This window comes from Carettochelys insculpta, chromosome 9, assembly GCF_033958435.1.
Source record: "Carettochelys insculpta isolate YL-2023 chromosome 9, ASM3395843v1, whole genome shotgun sequence".
Classification (NCBI taxonomy): domain Eukaryota; kingdom Metazoa; phylum Chordata; order Testudines; family Carettochelyidae; genus Carettochelys; species Carettochelys insculpta.
In genome coordinates, this window is record NC_134145.1 from 24,381,946 (window position 1) to 24,402,637 (window position 20,692).

A 20,692-nucleotide genomic window follows, 5' to 3' on the forward strand; every position below is an offset into this window, starting at 1 on the left:
TAGTTATAGCAATGGCTGTTGAAGATGGTACTAATAGGAAAATACGGAACATAGAGAATTTGCATATGTCTTACAAAAATCAGGTATAGTTATTTAATAGATTTATTCTATTGATTTCTGGATTGATTGATTGATTTTTGGAGCACTCATTTCTGAAGACAGTCTGAGACGGGGTACAGATTTTAAATAAAGCTTAAAACAAAACTGTTCCCAGTGCCCATAAGAACCAGAAGTTCTTAAAAAGAGAACTGTGCAAAAGAACTAAAACAAGAAAGGAAGAGCTGGTGCACTTAGACAGTCGTTGAACCTAGAGAAGCTGATGGACCAGCTCAGACAGGATGATCCATAGACAAGATCCTTGGTCAAAAGTGGCCTTATCTCCCAGAGGGGACCTTGGGGTGTGCAGACAATGCAGATGACCTCAGTTTTCTTGGAGAGACAGAGGGATAGGCTACAGTACCTCAGGCCAGAATTACGCTCTTTGGAAATGTAGTCCAGGCCAGCACAGCAAATGGAGCGAGACCCATAGGCTGCTGCGTTCTCCTTAATCAAGGAAAGACCATCTAGACCTATTGTATGATTTATGAATGATGCTGTAAAAATACCATCATTCCATAGGAGCTTATTTATGGGCAACATCATGAAACAGTCCTGAATTCTTACTCCACTGTATAATCACTGGGAGGGCACTCACAGCATCTTGTTGCATATTCGATTATCTTTAGCTTTCTTTCGTTTTATTCTTAATTCTCCTGGTAACCAATGGGATCAGACTGATAACAATGGTTTATGCATCTTTTAATAACCAAGTTTAATTTCATGGACATTTGTGTTTTCTTTTTCTTCCATTGCCTTGTGAATGAATACACGTTGTATGGATGTATTTTGAAGCTGACTTGAAAGTCAGTTTAGAAAAAGTGCAAAGCAACAGTTATCAGTGTAATTGTGAAATATGTGTATGCATGAAAGGTAAAGAAATATATTGATCAAACTTTATGGTAATATCAACAGTGATTTTGTTTAAAATGAGTGTAGTTATATGCTTAACAGTAACCTGTATAGCATTAATGCTGCAGATGACTATCCAAGGGAAACAACTTGATGACATTTGGCAACAGAGCAACCTGATAAAAATATTATTTCCATTTATCAAAGCAATGTTTCAAGTAACAGAATTTATTATAACACATGAAATGTAAATAGAAAACAACTACCTAGCTGGTAGGGTGTTTGGAAAGCACTCTGAGATTCTTGCACTAAAAGATGTAATATGTGAGTTAATTAGGAATAATTGTTCTATTTTCTAGGGGATGAAAAAGCAATTGCAGTTAATTTTGACGTGTGTGTTTCTTTGTAGCCTTTAAAAATGCACTGCAAGAGTTGTGCATTAGTAACCAGTTCTGGACACCTCTTGGGAAGCAAACAAGGCAACACAATCGACCAGACTGAGTGTGTAATTCGAATGAACGATGCACCCACTCGAGGTTATGGAAAAGATGTTGGAAACAAAACTAGCCTTCGAGTCATTGCACATTCTAGTATCCAGAGAATCCTGCGAAACCGCAATGAACTGTTAAATATGAGCCAAGGTACTGTGTTTATCTTCTGGGGCCCCAGCAGCTATATGAGAAGAGATGGAAAAGGTTTGGTTTATAATAATCTGCAATTGATGAATAAGATACTACCTCAGTTAAAAGTATATATGATTTCTCGGCACAAGATGCTCCAATTTGATGACCTCTTCAAACGGGAAACAGGGAAAGACAGGTGAGGAAATTTATGTGAGTGCATTTGGAGAAATTTCCATAGCTGCAAAATAATGGCGTATATCCTCATCAGCTTCAAATTAACACAGAGGGAACATCATGCCCAGTTGTAATGTGATTTCACATGCTAAATAACACTTTGTCACTTAAATAAAAAATGTGCATCAAACTCATTTGTATTGAATATTTGCCCAACCACATAATACCAAAAAAGATGTGTGTGTATGCGGTCAAGCTACAGAATTACAGAAGAGAAGTAGCCAGGACATAGACATTGCATTTTAAATTTCATTTTGGGGCAATAAACCTGAAAGCAATTTTTTACTGCTTTTGAAAAATCAGAATTGATGAGTTTTACTTTCTTGTGGAGGAAATGTTACTGTTCTGTGAATCAGAATGGCTACTTCTTGAATTTAAGCATTCTTGGAACATTGCTGCTGTAAAGCTTCCTGTAAAACAAACTCTGAGTTTTTTTTCATGTATTAGGTGCTCCTGAACAGTTAATTTTCCATTTCCAGATGGGAAAAAATATGTTATGATATTTTCATCTTTATGAAACTGTGTTACTTAAAAATTTCATCTGAAGATCAGTCTTTAATAAGTGAGCCACTACAAGACTGGAGTATTTTTGTGCATGATATAGGTAGTTAGGCTTAAGACAGGGGCTTTGTAAAGTAAAATGCTTTTATATTTATGATCCCACTATATTTGTAGCAGTAAAAATGGTACAGGGTTTCCACTTCCCTATGAACAAAGAGGTGAGTATACAGTTCAGTGAGTCATGGTGAACTTTTTTGCCCCACCTAGACACTTATTGGTGAAGTCCAGCCCGTGCAGCTGGTCTTAGCATTGAGCAGCCACAGAGGATGTGGTAGGGGAAGTGGTCCTGTCTTCAAGCCTGCAGGGGAAGGGCAGAGACAGAGCCATTCTGTAGCAGTCTTTTACACCCTATTGGCTGAAGGGATCATCTTATTGTTCTGTGTTTGTACAGCACGTAACACAATGAGAACCTGGTTGAGGGTGCCTGGGCATTACTGCAATATGATAATATATAGTGACAGTTCTTTCTTTTGTTTAACACAAATGTAACGCCAACAGACAAGGGTTGCTGGCTCCAGGGATAGAACCTGCAAGCATAGGGTCTAAAGCCCTACGCTCTACCACATGAGCTAAAGGCCCCCTGGCTCTGAGCCAAAGCTGTAGAGCAGACTTCACTCCCCCGCCCCAGATGAGGTCTCAGTGCCTCTGGGTATTACACAAACGAAAGGACGTACTTCTCTGCACAGTGCAGCTCCTGTGAAGCACCTTGCGAAGGGGTGTTGCTAAGTCCAAGACTGTAACGGGGAAGAGTGAAAGTAGTGAAGCTTTGCTGTGGGTAGATGGGGGCCTTTAGGCTCAGGCTCTGGCTATAGGGCAGTGCTGCACTGCACCCTTCTGGTCACAGGACTCCCCTGATCCCTTCTTGCTCTAGAGAAAATGAGGCCAGGTATACACTAAACCTTAAAGTCAATCATAGATATTCGATTCCAGCTACGGCAATTGCGTAGCTAGAATCAACTTATCTACAATTGACTTACCTGGCTGTCCTCACTGAGGGAGGTCGATGGGAGAAACTTCTCCCTTACTCCTCGTGAGACTGAAGAGCACAGTGGTGGACTGTCAACCACTGATAGTTTGATTTCACTCGTCCCCATTGGGTGTGGGAAATCGAACTTCAGCAGATCAACCTGGTCAGAGTTGATCTTCAGGTAGCGAAGACATACCTGAGACACTGCATCCCTTTTGAGATGCTGGTTATTTCCTTCCCTGTTATTTGGCCAGTTCTCCTATCTGCAGATAGGGGAAGAGGGAGTCATACCTCCTCACTTGCAGGAGGGGTATTAGGCATGCAGCAGGGATTTGAGCGGCCCCATTGTGTGCATAGGATGAGAGCTTTTTACCTCTCTGCCGTCACATTTACTTTGAGCATAGTCTTGTCCTGTAGAAGTGGAAACCTCCTGAAACTCACTGAGTTGCCCTTTAATAATCCTGTAGCTGAGTTTATGATGAGCCCAGTTCTGGGCAGCCTCAGCTCCCAGTACAAACCAAGGACACTACAACCTTGTAAGATTTGGTTTTACAAGCAGATTCTCTTTGCAGTGAAGTGCATGTACAACACAAGATATGCTCCTTTAAGGGGACATCTATGACCTACTTGAAGGACTAAGAAGATTTAAAATGGGAGATGAAAATAAATGAAAAGGCAGCACAGAAGGAGGAGGAAAGAAAATGAAAAGAAAACATGGGCAGGAAGAAATTTGTAGAGAAAAAGACAATTACAGATCTGTGGGTGCAGGAACAGAACACTGTGTAATCCAGAATACTCTCTCTTCTTTTTTTTTCTTTTGAATACTACTGAGTTATTGACTACAGAAAACAAAGAGGGAGAAATGTGATTGTAATAATCAAGTCATCCATTTTTGTCTAAGCATTTTAGAAAAAGGATAATTGGATGTATTGTGCTTTACAAAAAGAAAGGACAGATTTTTAAAATTGAAGGAGAACCTTCAGAAAATGTCACCCGTGAAATAATATGGCAAGTGACTGAGACTACAGAGCAATATACTTTGATGTTACAAAGTAACTGTACTTGAAAATAACTTCGTAATTGAATAAGGGTACATTAAGAAAATATGATTCAGAACCAATATTACAGTAATTAGATAAAGGAAGCGTAAATGAAATAACTTCAGGAAGAGTATTTCCACAGAGATTATAAATGAGATTTTGGTGGAGCAGAAAGGCCTTTAATTGTAATTTAGTGTGCACTACAGAATTATCAGAACATTGTGTTAGTTCATCATGTAAAAGAATATCTGATAATTCCCCCTAATAAGCACATGACAGCTCTTCATATGTTTTCATTACAGCTGATTAGGAGTGAAAACAGCAGATATTTTTTGTTGGACTTTTGTTCAAATCTTTTATAAAAAGGCAAGGCAATGTAACCCTGTTTCTACACTATACACTGCAGAGGTGGCATTTAGAGAGGTGGAAGCATTAACAGTGGTACTTGAACAGGTTTTTTAATTTAAATTCTTTATGCTCATTACTTGTCTTTTGTTTAAAGCTTGTTTAAATTCCTTTATTTTTTCCATTTATTGAAACCTTGAGAGTTATAGTAACTCAGGCTATGTCTGCACTCACTCAGAAGGTCGATGGCTGATATGCAATTTTAGGTATGCCAGTTATGTACCGAAAATCGACTTTTCAGCCTTTAACTTTCATCCCTGTCTTCATGGCAGAAGGTCAACAGGAGCGCCCCTCCTGTCAACCTTCCTTAATCCTCAACGCTCGCAAGTTCTTGGGTCGACATTGAGCAGTCGATTTTCTGTGATCAGTGTAGATGTAACTTAACAAAATAATTGCCTCTGACCTAAAATAGCGAGGTCCTGCTGACAGTGCCCTGGATTTTCTGAGCTGTTCAAACCCTAGACACTGGGGAGATATTTTCTACTGAGAACAGTCTGTTTCTCCAAATCTCTCACCTCTGGCACATGAACAAAATCTGCTCTGAGTCATTATCCCTTCTCCCTGCACCTCTGAAATAGAAAATTATCATTTGTATTGCAGTAATACCTATAGGCCCTGACAGAGACTGGGTCCCTGTGATGCTAGGTGCTGCATTTATACATAGTGAGAGACCAGTCCTTCCTCCAAAGAGCTTACACTTTAAATAAACATGAAAAAATGTAGGTAGGAGAAAGGAAGTATTACTATACCCATTTTACAGGTGGGACCCAAGGCAAGGAGAAATTAAAGGTCATATTGATGAACAGTTCCTTGCATGAGCAACCCCATTGATTTTGCAAAATAAACTTTAATGTAAATTGGCCTACCAATGTGAGTAAAGATTTAGAATCTTGCCTTAAGTGACTTGCCCAAGGAGATGGAAGAAGTCATTAGTGGAGCTAGGAATTGGCCCTAATCTCTGAGTCCCCAGTCAGTGCCTTAACCTGAAAAAATTCTTCCTTCTGTGATATTCATGATCAACTGCTGGTGGAGTGAGGTGTGGGAACTGGGAAGGCATAAATGAACTCCAGCAGTCCCCACCTCATACACATCAGAGGTAGTGGTAAAGCTTTGTTTAAAACAGTTTCCTTACACCCAGAAACCATGGAATGCTAGAAGGTGGGCCCTGTTACCTGTGGTGTTTATTTGGAGAGGGGTTGGCTTTTTGTGGCATGAAATTCTCTGGTGCACAAATGCATACATGGGTGGAAGGAAGGGCTGCTGTCTTTGCTCTTCAGCCAAAGCTGACAGGGCCATTCCTGAGGTGATTCAACGAGACGAATTTATGCCAGCAGTGGGCCTCCTCATCAGCAGTAAAGGGTTGAGGCTAATACATGGTGTAAATCGTTCACTGGAAGTCTCAGTAATGACTCTGTAACACTCAAAGGTAGAATCACATATGTCTCTTTTTAAAGAGTGCCCGAAGCTTACAGATGTTCAGTGAGACAGGGAAGAGCCTACCATACTAAGGTTATATCTATACTAGACATAGAAGTTGACTGCCAATATGGAATTTTAGCGATGCCAATTGTGTAGCTAAAATCAACATATCAGTGGTTGACTTCAATGTTTGTCTATATAGAATAAGGCTGATGGGAGCGTTTCTCCTGCCAGCCTTCCTTAACCCTCCCCACTCGTGAGGTATTCCAGGGTTGACTTTGAACCAGGAAAACACCATTTCACGCGTGCGTGAAACAAGACCCTGGAAGATCGACCCTGAATGGGTCAATCTTCCGCAGTAGTACAGACCTAGCCTAAGATATCTGAGCTACTCCCCAAGTGGAGTCCCACATTGTTGTTCGGGGATCCAAGATGCCATTACTGAGATGCAGGCTAGGGGGAGTTAGAGTCTCTGATCAGGTGACAGAGGTTTTATGGCTCATGGACAGCAATGGCTTTCAGTCACTGAAGAAAGGAGATTCCCTGCAAAGAATCACAGCATTCTGAGGTATGGAATACAGTGTCTGAGGAGTGCCCATAGACCAGCACTTACAAAGGCTTGTTTTGACTAGATTGAGCTCTTGAATCTAATTGCTGATCCCACTGAAATCTGTGTGTATGTCTACACAGCTCATGACAGCAGATCTGGGTTAGTGCTAAAAATAGCTGTGTACAAAGAGTACTTTGAAGTTGTAGCTACAGGACCCAAGCAAGTCTCCATCCAAGCAACTTCAAAGGACTATTTTTTAGAGCACTAGTGCAATCCCTGAGCTCGGAGACATGCTGCCATTGGCTGTAGACATACACAGTGGGACTGGTATAGGCTCTAAATGTCATGTGATGTGGTCACGCGTTGGGTGATGATTTCCATTGAGCAATTATCAATACCGGGTTTTATTTCTGGTAAACTAATATAAGAACATAAAGTCGGATTTGGAGGCTACAGTTGGTTAAAATACATGTAACAAAAATGCTCATGTTTCTGTGCCCAAAACTGATGACAACAAAAGTAATTTCCAAGCGGATTATTCCACTGACAGAGCATTGGTAAATGCATTAAATGATGAATGAACAAAAAAGGTGTTGATTGCCTAGTTTTCTTTACCTGTCACAAGAATGGAGAAAACTGCCCAGAAATTATTTCAAATATCCATAGAATTATATGTCACCCTTGAAACTTAATTATGTTTTTACTTTCAGGAAAATATCCAACACTTGGCTTAGCACAGGATGGTTCACAATGACTATTGCATTAGAACTCTGTGACAGGATAAATGTTTATGGCATGGTGCCCCCAGATTTCTGCAGGTAAGATGTATATTGGAAGTATTATTGGCTAGTCAGGTTGAACATGGTAGACAAATACTGAAATCCTTCTATTGTCAAGTGTTCTTGAAGCAATCAATTAACATGTCCAGCGCCTGATTCAGGAGACAGCAAACAGCATTTAATTCTGTTGTATAAAATATTAAACTTTTTTCTTCATATGGTGGGAGAATTAGTCCATCTTGTTGGTGTCTTTTAGTCTTTGAATATTTATCAGGTAAAACAAATGTCATAATTGGCATGAAATTAACCTGAAATATTAGCTTCAATCCCCCTTCTGAAGGAATTTTTCATTTTAGGAGGGAAGCTTTGGGAGCTTGACTAGTTTCTAAACCGAAGATTACAAGCCCTGTTCCTTGGCATATAAGCCCTGCACATCTGGAAGACTGGCCACCTAAACTGCACCTATGAAATCTAAATTTGCACAAGTGAAATGGATGGTTAATCTTGCTATTAGCTGTCTTGTGCATGCAAATGTGATTTACACGTGAAAGAGGCAGCAGTCAGATTTTTGCCAGTGCAACTGGTTAGTGTTGGAAAGTTTTTGGCAGCAAGTGTAAATTCAGTGAGGAGTATCTTACTACAAAAATTTATACTGAGACATTTCACAGCTACAGTTTATCTTGGGCCACATTCAGTGCCCAAATTTAGAGCCCTGCAAATTTGCTGATAGCCACTTTATAGCTGCAGGTTTCCATATCCATGGATATGGCTGTGGATATCTGCAGCTCATTTTTGCATGTGCAGATGTTGATGCAAATTTTACGTCTGGAACCCTGCAAATTTCCTTTAGAGACACAGGTATCTGCATCTGCAAATGCGGATGTGAATGTCCGCTGCTCGTTTTTGCAGGTGCGGGTACAAAATGGTGTGTCCGAACAAGGCTCTACCCATATGCAACAAGGGAAAGGAATTCAGTACAGCTTTTTCTCTCTCATTCCCCACCTCCTTAGAATGAGATAAATTTTCCACTGCAATTCACTGGTTTCACTGAAGCCTAGGTTATCAATGAATGATTTTCAGTGGCAAGGAAAGAAAGATTACAGAGATGGGTTGTATCATGGAGATATGGTTTAGCCTCTTTTATAAATGTGGTTAATAGTTATAGTTCAATGAAAAAAATTATATAGTACAATGGTTCATTTACCTATTCATAAAGATGGGGGAAAGCAGATTAATAAGCAACAGAAATAATTCATCCTTATTAAAGGGCACAGCCTACATCTGTGCTGTAGCCTGGGGAAGGTCATCTACAAAGACCCCTGAAAAGATCCCATTGGTCCCATAAATACAAGCTGAAGTGTCTGGTTTGTCCTTACTCTGCTCATTAAATTATAAAATATTGTAGCAAATAAAGCATGAAACTTATTTTCAAATATCTGATTACAAAATACAGTATAGAACCATTAACTTTTGTCTGCTATAAGAACTGTGCACAAAAGACAGGACTTTAGAGTTATATTCCTGTGCTACATTAGGAACAATTTATTTTAGGTGTAACACCATACAGATTTGTAATAAAATATGTTTTCATTATTTTCCAGATTAAAATCCTCCTAATGTACTGCTAATTATTTAGTTAAATGTAAACTACAGAGAACTAAAATTAATTTTCCAATATTCATATTTCTATTCAGAATTAAAATAAAACCAAATTTAGAAGTCCTTTTACTCATTTTTAAAGTATTAATTAGAAGAGTAATAAGGCTGGATGATCACTGTCATGGAACTAAATTAATATAATCTCTGTAACGAGAAGGACATTGCAGAGGTATTGTGCATATTACACAGTTGGTTCTGCTAAAATTATTAGCTTAAAATCATGAAACAAACTTCTTATCAGAGTGGGGGCAAAAACAATTGTTAGAATTTGTCCTGAAGGATTAGATGAATTTCATTATCATCTAAAACAACACTTTATACATTTACTAAATTTGATATTTACACGTGTTGGTAGATGCATTGAAAGTGGAGTGGTTGATGTGTGGTAATTTTGTGGTGTTGTGCAATAGACTCATATATAAGACTAAACTATTCATGTTGGATGATAATTTTACTGGAATTTTTCAATGGTGAAGGGTGTGTCCATATGGCCAGTAAACACCTGCGACTGACCTAAAGGGCTTTGCAGGAAGGTGATATTTCACTGCAGTGTAGATGTTTGGGCTGGAGCCTGAGCTCTGAGATCTTCCCCTCTCATGGAGTCCAAGAGGCCAGGCACCAGCCTGAATCCGAACATCACCTTCCAACTAAGCAGCCCCTTAACCTGAGTCCCACAAGCCTGAGTCAGCTGACAGCGGCCAATTGTGGGATCTTCACTGCGGTGTAGACATGCCTTATGTTGTCTTGATGTTGATCTTCTGCCACTATATGGCTGCGTCTACACTAGCCCCCTCCTTTCAGAAGAAGCATGGTAATGAGCGAGTTGGGAAGATGCTAATGAGATGCTGCCATGAATATGCAGCACCTTATTAGTATAATCGTGCACCGCCCATGTAGACAGGGGGCCTTTTGAAAGGACCCCCTGGACTTTGAAAGCCTCTTCTTCCTAAAACCAAATAGGAAGAAGGGGCTTTTGAAGTTTGGGGGGTCCTTTTGAAAGGCCTCCGTCTACACAGGCAGCGCACAATTTGAAAGTGGTGCTTTCGAATCACATGCAGCTGCCATTATGCTAATGAGGCACTGTATATCCATGGAAGCATCTCATTAGCATCTTCTCAACTCGCTCAGACGTAGCCAATGTGAGTCTCTGACTTACAAAGTGCTGCTTGGGTAGGGAGGTTATTAAACATTCCAGAAATAGGATGATAACCTGTTTAAGTGCATGTAGCAAAGGGTGAGCACAGAGAATATCTGCTCTTGCTCCAAAAGCAAATTAAGGAGGAGGATCACTTACTATTTTGAGTGTTCAGGATGCATAATTGACTTGGGGCCAGATCTCCCTCTTCTGTAGAGAAGCCTGTGGTGGAAGTCAGAAGAGCAGAAATACACCACATTTCTCAGTGCTTTTTAATTGTCCAAGCACAGCCAGGGATTTGGGTCCTATACAGCTCCCAGAAAATGAGATCTTCTAATTCCTGTGATCTTAAGGTGCACAAGAAACATTGTCCTTCCCCAGAGACAGGAGCCATTCTTCATGCATGGCCCTGTTTTCGCTGGCTCCCATTTCAACCTACCTGCAGGAGCTACAATGTTATTTGCTAGGTCTCCTTGGGTGTGCCTGCAGTACACTCTAAGTCCATGTCTGCAGGACCCAAACTTTTGAGATCATTGTTTCCTGCTTGAGCATCCGCGCTGCATTGTAAACCTGACTTGACGCTTGTGGGATGCAGGTTTCACAGCTGTGCCAATGCATTTCTTTGATACTTCACAGACATTCCATTTCAGCTCTGCAGCATGACCTGAACCACACTACAAAGGTTACAGTGGGATTCAGGCTCTCAGCGTTCCCCCAGCTGGGTCAAGGCCCCGGTCTGTCCTTACCAGTCTTGGTGCCCTACATAGCCCAAAATCCAGTGGGGAGAGGTAGCTGCTATGCAGGCGTTTGGGGCACTGCACTCAGTGGCTGCAGGGGTGGGAGCTTTAGGGGGGAACAGGCCCACAGCTGCAGGGGTTGAGGAAGGAGCAGGGCAAGGAGGCTGATGGGGAAGGAGCTGGAGGCATAGCTTCAGGTGGGGGAGTGGTGTGAGCTGCCAGCCTGAGGTAGCGCAGTGGGCAGCCATGCAGTTGAAGACAAGCGGCAGTTTCCCCTTCTGCTGGGAGGGGAAACAGCTGGTGTGTGGCAGCTGGCGCAGCCTGCATGGAGGAGCAGGGGCAAGGTGGCCAGTGGAGTGGGGCTGGCTGCCAGAACCATTACTGCATAAGTAGCTGCTTAGTGCACCACGAAAGTGGGGACAGTGGTGCCTTTTGCAGCTGTGTATTCTGTGTTTCAATTGGGACAGCCCTGCTGAGGCCTCTGTGAGCCAGACTGATTTGTGTGTGGCCAGATGGGGGCTTGGTCTCCTACCTGAGTCTTGGCCTGGTCTTAGTTTGCAGTGCAGACAAACCAAAGCTTCTAGCTGCCCAATAGCATCTGCTGGAAGGACACAAGAGTGTTGATGTTACTTCTGGCAGCATTAACTCCTGGTAGGAAATCTGAGATAAGCTCGGCAGGATGCCATATTGAGTGGCCAGGCTCCAGAGCCATTTGCAACCCCTCAGAACCTGTTCTGCACTTAACAGCTGCTGGGTGTGGGGGCTGGCCTCACACACATTGCTGCTTTCTGCATTTGAGGGGGAGCTCTGTCTGAGGAGAGCTCTAGAGTGATTTTGTGGAGATCTTCCCACCGTCTAATTGCACATGACTGACTCACTCACTATACAGAGAAGCAATTTAGAGTCAGGTAAAAAGTTATAGTTGCCTATCGAGAATTCTCTTGCTTGTCTGCCAAGTCATTTCTCATTTCAGCAAATTGGTCCTCAACCTGGCTTCTTCCTATAACCAACCAACTGCCTTAAATCAAGTACCTGTTGTTCCTAGTTCTGTTGTCTGGAGTTACACATTTAATGCCCCAATTGTATGGCAGCTATTCATAGTAGGGTATCTCCTTCAGTCTTTGACGTCTGTGGGGGCACAGTCTGAGTCAGGCCTGCATAAATTGGTCCCATATAATGAGGAGCGAAACGAGATTCCCAAAGGTGGTGGGTCACTGGCAACTGGAGGCAAAATTATCCAGAAAACGTAACAGCCCAAGCACGAAATCTGCTTCTCCGAACTTTGACCATGCTGATTGATGATGATAAAGATTGATGATATTTTATTCGCCCTTCAAAATATATATATTGTGCTCACCCCAAGTGAGCCAAGTATAATTCTGCAAGACTGATTTACAGCCACTTTTAATTTGTAAAGGAAGAGCTTGACTGGCGCAGGAGACGGGATGGCCGTGTTTTTCTGCTTGATTCCTTTCAATTCAAACACTGCTGTATTTCCAGGTACCAGTGTGGGTGGATACCATCTGTGGGAAAATGTGCACTGAAGTGGCAAAAAGTAAATGATTGACACTAGAGACAAGTGTTTATTGTGTGTCAGGGCTGGCATGCTATTAGTGGAAAAGTATAGTATATTTTACAAGCTGCCATCCAACAGCTCCCTCCCAGCTGTGATATTAATATGCATGCTGACTGACAAAATACTGATTAATGTCCAGTATCAAGTAGTGGTAAAACAGCATCTGTTTTAATGTTAATAAATTAGATGACTAGGAATTTCCTGATAGAGATTATTCATGCCTTTCATTTGTTGGTGACACAAGTTAATTGCTGTTAGGAGGAAGCATGGTACAGTCAAGCTGGGTTACTGTGTTCAGAGTTCAGATTCAAACCAACTCTCCTGAAGTTCAAGGGTATTTGGAAATGAGGTTTGAGTTTGGCTAATAGGAGAGAAGACTAAACACAAAAGATCAAATGTATTGGGACTCCCTTTCGAAGGTCAAGGCCAAAGTTGTTGAGATACAGATCTGGCTGTTCACTTCACTTGAGTTTCTCATGTTCCTATAAGTGGTTTGTGTTTGGATCTATTTCTAGTAGTCACCACTGGAATAACCTGGAATTTTTGGAACCTGATCCTGGAAGTGACCATTCAAGAGAGGACATCTGTACCCACAGAGGGTCCTGCTGAAGCCATTGTGGAGTCATTCATAGGTTCTGGGTCTAAAATAACACGTTGCTATGCAGTAACCAAAAGACACATGCAGCACAAGATTAGACCTTCCAAGTCTTGGATACATAAGAAAGTTTTGCCTGCTATGGAAGCCATATAACAATGCAAAGTATAAGATCCATTTGAGTTAAATGCAAGCTAGAGGCACAAGAAGAAAGAAGGAACAGCCACCAAACAAATAATTTTCTTGCTTTTGTGTTCCAAGTTTTTGAGATAAGTTCTGGACCCTCTGGCCTAAATGTGGTTAGACAACTGTAGCTTTGAACTAATCTCTTCAAAAAGATGCTAACTTCCTAATAGGCTTATGTCTTTCCCTATGATGGGAAAAGGAATTCCTGTCTAATCCAGTATGCTGGATACCCACCACTTTTAATATGATGCTGCCTCAAAGATGATGATTAAAAGCCAGGGCCAGTAAGTCTAGAAGAGCAGTTTAGCAGGAGTGGTCCCTAATCAGTTAACTTGTTACTACAGTAAAAGTATTTGTTAGATGGGTGCCATGAACCTGGTTCTGATCTCTCACACAGGGATTTTACATCTTAGTATTTGCAGCGGTTTAAACAAAGTTACTTGAGATTTATAATAGGGAAAGTGTGTGTGGGAGTTGGGGGAAGGGATTAGGCATCACACGAAGAAGAGCAATCATCTAAATTATATGCACACACCTATGTACATAGTAGTTCTGATTCTCTGTTTGAATACCACATGAAAAGCATACCCTGTTGGGTTTATAGCAACAGGATAACCAGTCATCTAGATTTATTTTTCTTTTTAATACCAGTGGTCCTTTTATAATAAACTTAGTGTGTGGCATTTATTTGAAATAGATATCTAGAAAACTATGCTGGTGATAGCTAACTAGCTAGCTAGTTTCATCTATCAATCAGTCAATCTAAAATGAGATTTTTAAAATTAAAAAATTGGGCTCCGTAGATGAAGTACTAACGGATTTTTGTAAAGTTCTCATGCCTATTCCAGTGAGGCTGTGTACAATAAGAACAAAATCAATCTTGTTTTTAGAAATGTAATTTTATTGTTAGTGTGGTGCGGGAGGATTGATCTTTGCAGTGTATTGTGTTATTAGGTAGCTAGACTGATTGAATTAAAATGTTAATCTAGGGGATAAATGGGAAGCAGCAGTAATTTTTTCCATTACTGCTACACATACAATATGGAGAACAGTGAAATAAGGAAAATGAGACAGAATTCTGCAGGTGACAGATGCTAAACCATAGAAATAATGAGCAAAACCAAATACTTCAAAATTTTTTTATATTTGATTGAAACTGAGGTCAAAAATTAACTAGTTACCTTTTCAAACTGAAAGTAATAAGTTTGGTATTCCAGCTGCCAGCCGATTCTGCATTGATCTATTCATGCACTAGACCAGGAGCCAGCTCAGTGCACAGTTTAGAGAGCAACTTCAGAGCTCCTCTGGGTAGCAGCAGTTTGGAACAACCTTCTGTGGACCATCATGGTGGTGCAGAATGTGGCACAGAAGAATTACAGGGGTTCTGCATCAGCCAAAAATAGCATTACACTACCATTGTTTTTCACGGTCTATACATGTTCCATTTACATTCCGGTAGTAACACTGACTTGGATGTGTTTTCTTGTGAGATCAAGACTTGGTCTACACTAGACCTTACAGTCGACTGCAGATATGCAATTCTAGCTACAGTAATTGCGTAGTTAGAATCGACGTGTCTGCAGTCAATTGTAAGGTCTGTCCTCTCTGAGGGAGGCCGACGGGAGCGTTTCTCCTGTCAACTTCCCTGACTCCTTGCGAGAGCAGGAGTACAGGTCAACTGCGGACCCCAGAGAGATCAATTTCATGTGTCTTTACCAGACGTGTGAAATCACACTCCGGGAGATGGACGCTTCAACCCAGTGGGTGTAGACATACCCCGTATTAATGGCATTTTGGAGGGTACGTATTTCAAAACAACATACAGGCTGTTACAGGAAAATCAAATAGACAACAAAAGGGTGGTGGTAGTGTTAAAACCAAACACCTTTTCTGTAGCAGGTACCAACATTCAATCAAAAATTGTTAAAATGAGCCGCATCTCGCATACAGCCCCTACTACTTAAAACGTGTGCTCTGTGGCAGGCGTGCAGGGGCATGTTCATGGTGTTACAAGGTCTAAGAGACGCCCTGTGTGAATGGCTTTAATTTTTGTCCCATGCATTTATACAAGTTGATACCTTAACTCATTTGTGCACTGGCTCCATTTGATTGAAAAGTTAGCAAGAGGGGGTTGTATCATCAACTGGATATGGCCAGGAAGCGCTAATGAAATTGCACAGTTGTATCTCTGTGCACCACTGTGGGGAAATATTCACACAAGCGGGTGGGAGAGAATGAAGTGACCTGCATCAGCTCCCCTTTCCTGATTCAGTACATCACACACCTCTGCACCTCTCCTCTCAAGTCACAAAGGGAACATAAATCTCTTTTAAGCACCATGCTTCAGATTCCAGTGCAGCCCGTTGTAGCACTGCAGCACACTCACCCTCCCTTGTTTTTGAGCTGGAGGAGTCCTTGAACTAGAAGGGAAAAGAAAACCCATCTTTTCTTCAGTCTGATACTGCTTAACTATGCTAGAAAGATACCAACCGCAGGAAATTCAGTTTAACTGGGACAAAAATGACTTGAGCCCACCAGCTTATTTAAGATAGCATCTCTTTTCAATCAGTACAAAGAACATCTTTGGCTTCTACCTATTTTCTTTTTTTCCACAGGGATCCTAATCATCCTTCAGTACCTTATCATTATTATGAACCTTTGGGACCTGATGAATGTACAATGTACCTTTCACACGAGCGAGGACGAAAAGGCAGCCATCATCGTTTTATCACAGAGAAACGAGTGTTTGAGAACTGGGCACGGACATTCAGTATTCACTTTTTTCAACCAGACTGGAAACCAGAGTCACTTACTGTAAATCACCCTGAGATTAAGCCTGTGTTCTGAGGAGTGAACGCACAAGACTGCAATCACTGTCACCACCTATATCAGGCTTCAGGGGATTGAACCTCAAAGAACAGTGGTCCAATCTGAAAAAGCAAGGGTAACAGGATTTGTGTGGATGGAAACTGGTACAGTATTCAGGACGTTCTTCTGAAGGAATACATAAGCGGATACTTTGTATCCAGTTGTATCATACTCCAATAATTAACATTGTCCAGCCAGTTCACTTCTTGTATAAGTATGTGATCTGTAAAAAGCAACTTGACTATCATTCTTGGGATATTTAATTCATTACAGTTTTTTAAGGCACGTTGCCACTGAATTTTCATAGTGAAAAAGTAAAATACTTGAAGGTTTTTATGCAGGCTAGGCCAGTATTTTTCTAATTCACAATTATATAATTATCTTTCATAAGCCTTCAAATCCAAAATGTATTGCTGGTTGTGTACAATGGCCTAGCTTCTTGTTTATAAGTTTTCTCCTGGAAAAACATGATTCTGCCTAGCATGCAATTAATATTTGACCTAGAAATGTATTTCTTTTTACATTGCTGGGCTGTACCCTAGAGTCTTAAGAGCAAGGAAATTCCCATGTGAAGATCACGTGTGAGATGCTACAGTCTGGTATTTCACATTAATATGAAAATGGCAAAGAAAATTCCTTTTGATGTACATGTGCTCTTGCAGCACTGATGTAAAGAGGCTGTTTCTTAATGGAGAGGGAGTGGAGGCTAGGGCAAGCTTTACGAGATTGTATCCTGGGATATTGCCACCCTGTGTGGCACTGCACATGTAATTGACTGAGAAAGGAGAGGGCCATTTTAAGAGATGAGAGGACTCTCAGTAACTCTATCATGCGGTTTGGCCTTGTGTATTTCCCACTAACTCCTTAATCCTTCCGTTTCTAGCTGCAATCTGCCGGACAGCCTGGAATGAACTGATACCTTCCCCTATGGTAGACACTTACATGATGTTTCCCAAGTCTACACTGATCAGCGGACCAGAAATCATATGGCATTAATCACGTGGGATACAACATTATCACTCCAAACTCCCTTCCACCTGTTTCCCCAGTAACTGTCTTCTCATAGATCTTGGGTCACACTGTGGTTAGGAGCCCAAGTGGATTGAATTCAGTTGTGTTTTGAGACTGTGCCCCTAAGGGGAAAAAGTAGTAGAATGGGGCAGGTTCTTTGTGATGCACTGAAAAGTGACTTGTTCTGTGAATAGTGGACACTAAAAATTCTATATATGGATATTTGCAATGGGTCTTATGGGGTTATAACTGACTTGTGCATAAAGATGTTTTCATTCCCATGTTCTTTGTCCTTTCACCTCCCAACTACTAAAACTCAATAACAGCTTCAAATTAATTGCTGAGAGTGATTACTCATTGCATGAGTACTATAATTTAGGTGATAAAGCTCTTTCATTATACAAAATGTGAAACCAAAGCTATTGTTAACGATTGGTCTTAAAATACGGTAAGTCAGAAAGTTTAAAAGCGAACTGCAGTACACTGAGGCAGTGGGACCACACCGAGTGTGCACAGGTGTCCAAATTCACAACTCCTAAATGCAAAATAAGTACATGTGATGCTACTTGGCCAAGTGTTTATCCCCATTCTCTGGTCATTTTCTAGGTGATGTTTAGTTGCTGCCATTTAGAATGAGGATTCCCAAACTTCAGTGCCCCAGTAACCCTTTTCAGTGACCCTTTTCTGACAACAAAAATTACATGTCCCCCCACAAAGGTGGGGCCCAAATTTTGAGCCTGCCTTATCCCCTGTGGATGGGGGAGGGGTGGCAAAAACCAGAACCCATCACCCCAGGCGCTGGTGGGATTCAGAGCTGAAGTCCCAAGCAAAGGGCCTGTAATCTGAGCCCTGTCCTTCAAGGGCGAAGCCCATAGGCTTCAGCATCAGACCTGAGTGGTAAGGATCAGGTTCACGTTGTCCTTGGCCTCCCTTTAGGGTCTGTTGCTGTTGCAATGTGGTGTGAGCTTCCCAGTCCAGGGAGCCATCACACACTAGTTCAAAGTGAGAGGTCTCACTAAAAATGATCCCTGAAAATGTGGCATGGGCAGTGACGGGACCTGAGCAGCTGCCCACAAGCCTCCTGGCCACACACGCCCCATATCCTCATGTCCCTGCCAGTGGGCACGCTAATCTTTTTCCATCCATGTGCGGAATAAATGTTTATGTGCACCAAGGCATGTGCAAATGTGCACCATCAGCAGAAACAAACGCCTTAGCGGTGGGGGCTCTGCTTATCAGCTGGGTGGCATTTGACTGCTGAGTGGCTGCGCAAGCGCACAGCAACATAACAAAGAACATACTAATGACCTTTACTGGGCAGACCAAGGGCCATCTAGCCCAGCAACCTGTCTGCTTACAGAGAACACTGGCCCATACTAGTATTGTCAGCACACAAGCTCAAGCAGAGGATGCGTGTGTTGGGCTACGGGGCGGGCAGGCAGGTATGCTCCCAGCTGCCATGAAGATGTGTCTGTAATGATTGCTTTTTCGTCCTCTCATGTTGTCATAATGTGAGCCTGCAGTGAATGGATTTTTAAACTACTCATTAGGTGGTGAGCCATTTCAACGCGGCTCCTGGCAGCATATCCAGCACCTAGTGCTAAAACTGATGAACTTCAGTCAAATTGATTTACAGAGCGTGTTAACTGTTGCTGTAAAAGAGTTTGTTGTAGATTACAAATGCTCCTAGGGTGCCATGGGGCCTGTCTTTTCATAGTTTTATTATTGGTTTTAATGCTAAATGGATTTTGGACATGGTAAAATATAGCTGTCTTTGGGTCCAGCTACCCTACAGAAAGAACATGGCAGGCCAAAGGCTCAGCGCCTGAGCTGTTGGCTGAGGCCCAGGCTGCAGGACTAAAAGCAGCAGTAGAGAGGCTCAGTGGGTTTCTGACCAGGCGGCACAATCTCAACAGTGATCAATGACACTGCTGGTTTTAGACTAACAGCCTGTGCCCAACTTAGCAGACCCAGGCCAGCCGTAGCTCTGCTGCAGCTCTTTCACTGGTGCTTCAATGGATCCTGAGGGCTTCTGTCGCTGCTGGGCTGTCAGGATTGTAGGCAACACAGTGAGCCCAGGCTCTGGGGTAATGAGCTAGCTGTGCGCTGCGGCTTCAGTAAACAGCAACGTACATGCTGGTGTAATCACGCATGTGCCTGTTGCAGCATAGCCATAGTGTAAGTACTGGGAGCCTCAGAAGCCAACAAACCCAGCTAACCACACCCATAGGCACTGCTGCAGTGAGGGGGTGTAGTCTTGGCTCTGCCCAAAGGGAGCAGGTGACACATCCCCTGGGGCTGAGGGTCCCTCACCCCATGCGCTAGTCGCTGCCTCTCCCAGTGCTGGCGTGGGGGTAGAGGGGCTCAGATCCTGCCCCTCCCACCTCAGAGTGTTGAGTGGGGATACGGAGGGCTCAGTCGGGGCGTGACAGGCTGCTGGAGGCCCAGCCTCCTGCCTAGGGCAGTTGCGGGGGGGGGGGAGACCGAGATTAGGGCCAGAGAGTGGCACTGAGGGACCAGCAGGGTAGGGCAGAACTGCCCCCCCCCCCCCGGCCCTGTTTGTCCCGCTCTGGGTAAAGAGCTGCTGTTGGGGGAGGGTTTAACACCCCAAGCGCAACTCTATCCACGGACTCAAGTGGGGTGTGGGGGGGGGGTGCGGGTTTGAACCCCACTGCTCCCAGGGTTGTTCCCCCCCCCCCGGGGGGGGGTGGGGGAGCTGAACACATCACTCACAGCTTCAGCCTTGCAGTGGGACATGGGGTTTGGGACATCAGTCACAGGCCACTCCCTGCGTCAACACCCCCCCACCCCCCACCGACGTGTTTGTGTCTTGGGCCACTGGGTATCCCCAGTAGGGCTATATGCCATTCCCACCCCCGGGGTGGGGGGGGCGAGTTGAGAACTGCTGCCCAAAGAACGGGGCACTGTGATATCTGGGGGCCAGTGGCAGGTTTGGCAGGGGGAGGGGCACTGCAGCTGGTCCACTGTGTATAACGAATTACGGACAACACACAGTTGCAGGGGAGTCAGGCTTCAGGCCCTGCACCCACATTTCATGGGGGGGGATGTAAGTGGAGACGGGGCGTAGCCATGCCTTACACCAGCACTGTGCAAACTTTTCCAGCCACACCAAGTCCCCCTCCCCCCGCCCCGGGCTACCTACAGCCACCCAGCCTACCAGTTGTGCTGCCACCCTGCCCTCCTCCCATGTGACATAATCGGAAACTTTTTTTTTTTTTTTTTTTTTTGGAAAAGGCTCCAGCCTGTGGCCGGACTGAGTCCTGGCTGCCATAAAAGCTGGAGTGGGGTAAAAATTCAACTGACAATGCAGGAGCAAGTACGTGGCTACCATGAAGTGGGCCAGGAAGAGCTGCAAGGTGGCACTGCTACTGCTGGCAG

At 43.0% G+C, this 20,692-nt stretch overlaps 1 protein-coding gene across 4 annotated transcripts in view; it reads left to right on the forward strand.

Annotated features, from left to right (window-relative positions):
* The window catches only part of ST6GALNAC5 (ST6 N-acetylgalactosaminide alpha-2,6-sialyltransferase 5), a 92,439-nt gene extending 74,775 nt beyond the window's left edge, over positions 1 to 17,664 (forward strand). For 3 of the 4 annotated variants that reach the window (XM_075003335.1, XM_075003334.1, XM_075003336.1), the window contains exons 3-5: positions 1,358 to 1,767; positions 7,458 to 7,565; positions 16,030 to 17,664. In XM_075003335.1, coding sequence (XP_074859436.1) covers positions 1,358 to 1,767; positions 7,458 to 7,565; positions 16,030 to 16,261 — 750 coding nt within the window. In that variant the 3' untranslated portion in view covers positions 16,262 to 17,664. Of the gene's footprint in view, positions 1 to 1,357; positions 1,768 to 7,457; positions 7,566 to 13,148; positions 14,072 to 16,029 lie in introns of those variants that run through there. The other variant, XM_075003337.1, reaches the window with a different exon arrangement.
* Positions 17,665 to 20,692: the final 3,028 nt, after the last annotated feature.